Source organism: Neopelma chrysocephalum, unplaced genomic scaffold, assembly GCF_003984885.1.
Source record: "Neopelma chrysocephalum unplaced genomic scaffold, ASM398488v2 Primary Assembly neopelma1_288, whole genome shotgun sequence".
NCBI classification, from domain to species: domain Eukaryota; kingdom Metazoa; phylum Chordata; class Aves; order Passeriformes; family Pipridae; genus Neopelma; species Neopelma chrysocephalum.
In genome coordinates this window covers 204,373-210,427 of record NW_020897950.1, presented here as the reverse complement: position 1 = coordinate 210,427, position 6,055 = coordinate 204,373, and the positions used below count along the sequence as shown (strand labels likewise).

At 57.0% G+C, this 6,055-nt stretch overlaps 2 protein-coding genes across 2 annotated transcripts in view; both read left to right on the top strand.

The window, feature by feature from the left end:
• The window catches only part of LOC113978102 (loricrin-like), a 918-nt gene extending 426 nt beyond the window's left edge, over window positions 1-492 (top strand). The window contains exon 1 of the mRNA XM_027704802.1: window positions 1-492. This exon is cut by the window's left edge and continues 426 nt beyond it. Coding sequence (XP_027560603.1) covers window positions 1-492 — 492 coding nt within the window.
• A 3,046-nt stretch (window positions 493-3,538) lies between these two features.
• On the top strand, window positions 3,539-4,865 carry LOC113978084 (loricrin-like). The gene has a single exon (XM_027704782.1). The coding sequence runs from the start codon at window positions 3,777-3,779 to the stop codon at window positions 4,863-4,865; it is 1,089 nt and encodes a 362-aa protein (XP_027560583.1). The 5' UTR covers window positions 3,539-3,776.
• The last annotated feature ends 1,190 nt before the right edge of the window (window positions 4,866-6,055 follow it).

Genomic DNA, 6,055 nt, shown 5'->3' with positions numbered 1-6,055 from the left:
TGTGGTGGAGGATCTGGTGGTGGAATGGGAGGAGGATCTTCAAAGGGCATGATGGGAGGGGGAGGATCCTCCGGATGCTGTGGGGGAGGATCCAGTGGTGGCATGGGAGGAGGATCTGGTGGTGGATCAGGAATGAAGATCATCATTGGAGGGGGAGGTAGTGGAGGATCCGGTGGTGGGATGGGAGGAGGATGCGGTGGGGGTTCCTCAAAGAGCATGATGGGAGGGGGGGGATCCTCTGGATGCTGCGGGGGAGGATCCAGTGGTGGATCCTCAGGAGGGAAGATCATCATGGGAGGTGGAGGTGGTGGAGGATCCTCTGGATGCTGCGGGGGAGGATCCGGGGGCGGCTCCTCGGGCCAGACCATCATCATCAGCTCTGGAGGTGGCGGAGGCTCTGGAGGGTCCTCCCAGCAGAAGTGCCCCATCATCATCCCCAGCATGTCCCACCAGAGCAAGCAGAGCTGCTGCTTCCCCTCCGGCCAGAAGTGACAGCCGGGGGCAGCTCCAGGTCCAGCAGGACCAGCACATCTCTGCCTTCCCAGTTTGCTGCTCCCTCCGTGCACACCCTCTGCCCTTGTGTCCCTTGGTGCTACATCCCAGAGCTGTGAATTCCCAGGTGGCTCCTCTGTGCCATCAATGTGACTGAAAATAAAGATTTCGGTGTCCAGACAGGACTGGTTGTGTGAGGTTGCTTTTAGCCTTTGTAAGGCCCCTGTTTACTTCCCCAAAAAATGAATAATGCATCAAAAACATTCAGCTGTGGAATGTTCTTCGGCCTCCAGTGCTGGAGCAGGGGGTTGTTGACAGATCTTCCCTGAGAGAAACCTCCCTGTGGAAGCAGATGGTCATTGTCCCTCTTGCAAGTAACGTCCCCCAAGGTTTGCAACTTTAACCTGGGAAATTGCTCCACCTCACTTTTCCCTTCCCAAGGAAATCCCAAGGGCTGGGTGCAGAAATCAGCAGAAAGTCGTGGAATTATGGAATGGTTTGGGTTGGGAGGGACCTTGAAGTTCACCCAGTTCCATCCCCTGCCATGGGCAGGGACACTTCCCACTATCCCAGGTTGCTGCAGCCTGGCCTTGGACACTCCCAGGGATGGGGCAGCCACAGAGGCTCTGGGCAACCTGTGCCAGGGCCTCCCCACCCTCCCAGGGAACAATTCTCCATAGGGGAGATGCTCCAGTCCCTTTATCAACTTCGTGGCCCCCTCTGGACTTGCTCCAACAGTTCCATGTCCCTCTTATGTTGGGGACACCAGAACTGGACTCAGTGTTCCAGGGGGGATCTCACCAGAGCAGAGTAGAGGGGGAGAATCCCATCCCTCCCCTGCTGCCCACGCCCCTTTGGATGCAGCCCAGGACATGGATGCTTTCCTCTCAAAGTGGGAAAGTCCTCTCAAAGAGGACTCCCAAAGCCACCTTTGGGACAGGTGTGATTAGTCCTGGGTCCAGTGAACTTGAAGCCAAGAGGGGTTTTGTCCATCTCACAAACATGATTGTTGGGGAGGAAACAGAATCAGGACTAAAGGGAATCACTGGCCATTCAAACTCCTGAGGGATCCTGACTGAGCAGCTTCTGCCTCCTGGACAAAAACTGGGGAGTTCTTCTCACCCCAGCAGTACCTTCACCGTGTCCCACACTACCAACACTGGCACTGCTGGGCACGAAGGAAGCTCTGGGAAAAGGGACTGTGGGATCTGGCCAAGGGTTCAGTGGTTCCAGTCCCTGCAGGGTCCAACCCTGGGGTCTCCACAATCCGTCATTGGACTGTGAGCCCCTCTCACCACCCCTTCCAAAAGCCTCCACGGCCTTTCCTCACACCCTGGGTCCCAAAGAGCTGCTGATCCTGGGTGTCCCTGTGTGCTGATGAGCTGCTAGTCCTGGGTGTCCCTCTGTGCAAGTCCCTACACGTCAGTGCACGGAAGGGATCACGGTGTTGAGATCCTCAGAGGTACAACACCCACGCTCAGCCAGAGCCAGGACTGCGGTGACACCTCAGATCTGGTGATGAGAACACAGATAAGGCTCTTTGCACTGAAAGGAGTCCCAAGCCAAGTGAAGGAACCCCCCCTGCACGAGTGTTCCTGGTGCTGATGGTCCTGTCCCCATACCACAGGGGTTGTGTGTGCACTCCCAAAATCACGTTCATGGTGACGGGGCTGGAACCTCCTGCTGCTGTCAGGAGTCCTGACAGCTAAAATCCCCAATTACTCCCTCTCTGCTCAGTGTCCCAGGAGGGTGGATCTGCTGTCAGGCTCCAAGCACGCGTGACGCAGGGGCAGGATGAGTGCTGGGACAACTGTGCTGGCAAACTGTCCCTCTGCAGCAAGGAGAATACCCAGGTGACTGCCCAGCTCACGTGTGGGAGGGTTGGTCAGTGGGGACCCTCAGAAAATGGGTCCTGTTGAGGCAGAGGAAATGTTTCCTGCCCCAGAGCTCAAGGGTAGGGGCTTGATGGCCTTCAAAGGCACCTTTGCAAACAGAAGGGTTTCAAGACTTTGCTCACTCCAGTTTGGAGGTTGGGACCCCTGGGAGCTGGAGCTGAGCACAGACCTCTCTGCTCAGTCCAACAGCCCCTTCCACCTCAGACTCCCAAAAGAATGAGGGGAAATGTCTCCCCTGCCTCTGTCACCCTCACAGTGTCCTCAGAAATGGGTCTGGGCTGAGGTGCTCCAACGCAGTGCTCTCCATCTGAGGAGGCACCTCTGGCCTGTTGAGTCCTTCCCAGCAGGAAAGGACATACTGGACATACTCCTGCTCCCCACCCAGCTCCCCCTCTTGCCAGTCCTTGAGGAAACCCCCTTCTCCAAAATTCTCTGGAGCTCTGCTCCAGCACATCCTTCACCCTCATCCTTCCATCACTCTCTGGCCCAAACTCACTCCATCCTCCACCCCTCAGCATCTCCACTCTCTGCTGAGCACCCAAGAAGCTGCAGCTCATCAGAAACACATCAGGGAGCCCCCAGATCAGACCCCAAGAAGCCGTTTGCCCCCAGCGTTTGAGGACAAGGCTCCCGGAAGCGAATCATTAAATAGAATTACAAACTGTGCTGCAGAAAGTGGTTGATGCATCTCCCTCCCATCACCCCTGTGCTGCAAGTGACTCAAAGAAGGAGGCCAGAGCCAAGCTCTCTGTCAATAAACCTCTCAGCATTCCTTAGGGTGTCTCACTTCCCTCGGGAGCTCGATGTACACGATATAAAAGCTCACCCATCCCAGGGCTCCTCACTCACCCGCCGCCGAGCATCGCACAGTTCCCAGATCCACTGAAGGTAAGACCGTTGATACGGAAAATTCTGGAACCCCAATGCAGGGAGATCCCTCCACCAGCTGGTCTTTGAGGGTTCTTTGAATGAGGGAACCATGGTGGCTCCAGAAACCCACCTGATGTGCCAACAGAACTGCCTTCCTTAGAGGGGGGAGTTGCAGCCGATGCTCTGGGGCTGAATTTTCGGCTGCTGGGAGTTTTGGGCACCCAGAGGGATCTCCAGCGGGATGAAATGTTTCAGGCTGCCAGCTCAGAACATGTCAGAGCACGTGTGCACATGTGTGCTCACCATCTCCCTGCACACAGAGTGTTCCTGTGACTGCTGTGCCCTGCAGGGCACTCCCAGGGAGCTCACAGGGGTGAGGGAGGTTAAAGCTCCAGGAATGGGGCAAAAGGGGCATTTCCTGGGTCCTCTTCCATTTTTTTGGCTACTGTGAAGGCTCAGCTGCCCCTCCAAGGTTCTGCTTTCTGACCGTGCTGTTCCTTGCAGGTTCCCAGCTCCGAGATGTGCTCCAGGCAAAGCTCCGGGGGCTGCCACGGGATGTCCTCCCAGTCCAGCGGGTGCCACAGCGGGGGCTCCTCCGGCTTCCAGTCCCAGGGCTCCTCCTGCTGCGGGGGCTCCTCCGGCTACGGCGGGGGCAGCGGGGGCTCGGGCAAGGTCATCATCAGCTCTGGGGGTGGAGGAGGTGGATCCTGCTGCTCCTCCGGCTACGGCATGGGAGGAGGGTACGGTGGTGGGTCCTCAGGAGGCAAGGTCATCATTGCAGGAGGAAGCAGTGGAGGATCCTCTGGATGCTGCAGTGGAGGATCCAGCGGTGGCTACGGGAAGGGGGGAGGATATGGTGGTGGGTCCTCAGGAGGCAAGGTCATAATTGGAGGTGGAGGTTCCAGTGGAGGATGTTCAGGCTACGGAATGGGAGGAGGGTACGGTGGCGGATCCTCAGGATCAAAGAGCATCATTGTGGGTGGAGGTTCCTCTGGATGCTGCAGTGGAGGATCCAGCTATGGGATGGGAGGAGGATACGGTGGTGGTTATGGTGGTGGATCTTCAGGGTCAAAGACCATCATTGTAGGTGGAGGTAGTGGAGGATGCAGTGGTGGCTATGGCATGGGAGGAGGGTACGGTGGTGGATATTCAGGATCAAAGAGCATCATTGGAGGTGGAGGTAGCAGTGGTGGTTATGGCATGGGAGGAGGGTATGGTGGTGGATATTCAGGATCAAAGAGCATCATTGGAGGTGGAATCAGTGGAGGATCCAGCTGTGGGATGGGAGGAGGATACGGTGGTGGATATTCAGGATCAAAGACCATCATTGTAGGAGGAGGCAGTGGAGGTTCCTCTGGATACTGTGGTGGAGGATCCAGCTATGGCATGGGAGGAGGATGTGGTGGGGGTTCTTCAGGAGGGAAGATCATCGTGGGAGGTGGAGGATCCTCTGGATGCTGCGGGGGAGGATCCGGGGGCGGCTCCTCAGGCCAGTCCATCATCATCAGCTCTGGAGGGTCCTCCCAGCAGAAGTGCCCCATCGCCATCCCCAGCATCGTGTCCCACCAGAGCAAGCAGAGCTGCTGCTTCCCCTCCGGCCAGAAGTGACAGCCCGGGGCAGCTCCAGGTCCAGCAGGACCAGCTGAGCCTCTGCTGGGGCACCTCCAGACCCGGCTCTGATTGCCTGGTCCTTCCCTTGTGTCCTCTCCTCTTCCCTGGATGCTGCATCCCTGTGCTGAGAACTCCAGGACATGCCTGGTGCCCTGCTGCTGGTGTTGGGAGGCCTTTGATAATGTTGTGCTGCTTTTCCAGAGGCCCCTTTTATATCTAATAAATATTATAATAGCTCAAAACTGCCTTTTTTGGGAAGTTTGTTTATTTCTCATGTTTCCAACCAGCATCTCCTGGTCTTGGAAGGTAGAAATCCATCTGATGAGGTGCTTCACTCCTCCTTGTAAAGGAGATGATGGGTTCAGTGGTGCTTTGCTGTAGGTGAAGCTCTAAAGTAACCCACTTTATTGCCCCAGAGTGTTTGGACCTTCGTTTTCTACATGGTAGAGGAACAGCAGAGCCCAAAATGCCAAATAACCACAGCACCCAACTCCCCTTTGGTGCCTGATCGTGGTGCAGCCACTCCAGCTCCTGGTCCCACGTCCTCTGAGGCACCAGCACCCAATGGCCACGTCTGTGGAGCTGATGGGAGACCTGACCAGGCCCACCAGGCTCAGTTCAGAGGAGCTGGAACTGGGGATGGCCCAAGAGCAGCTGTGGATGCCCAAAGTGAACAACAGCATCACGTCCCTGCCACCCTCCAACTTCCTTCAGCTTTGCAAACCTCAGGGCAACTGAGGACACGGCCTCAAGCTGTGCCAGGGGAGGGTCAGGTTGGACATCAGGAGGAATTTCCCCATGGAAAGGGTGTTCAGGGCTTGGCAGGGGCTGCCCAGGGAGGTGGGGGAGTCCCCAGCCCTGGAGGTGTCCAAGGAAGGACTGGATGTGGCACTGAGTGCTCTGGGCTGGGGACAAGGTGGGGATGGGGCACAGGGGGGACTCGGTGATCCTGGAGGGCTTTTCCAGCCTCAGTGATTCCGGGATTCCATGATCTGTTCCCCGAGGGAAGCCCCACACACCGAGGGAGCCAAATCAGCCCCAGGGCTGTAAAGGAAATAAAACCAGCAGCAAGTCCCTCAGGCAGCTCCACACACTCCAAAAGATGCCTCCAGGCCTCCAATCCCTCCCTGCCCAGGCTTTTCCAACCTGCTGTGGCAGCACCAGCACCCCGGGCAAGGCTTTCTTCC

Bases quoted from the DNA above. Each gene is read 5' to 3' on its own strand.
- LOC113978084 (XM_027704782.1), top strand. From the start codon at position 3,777: ATGTGCTCCAGGCAAAGCTCCGGGGGCTGCCACGGGATGTCCTCCCAG.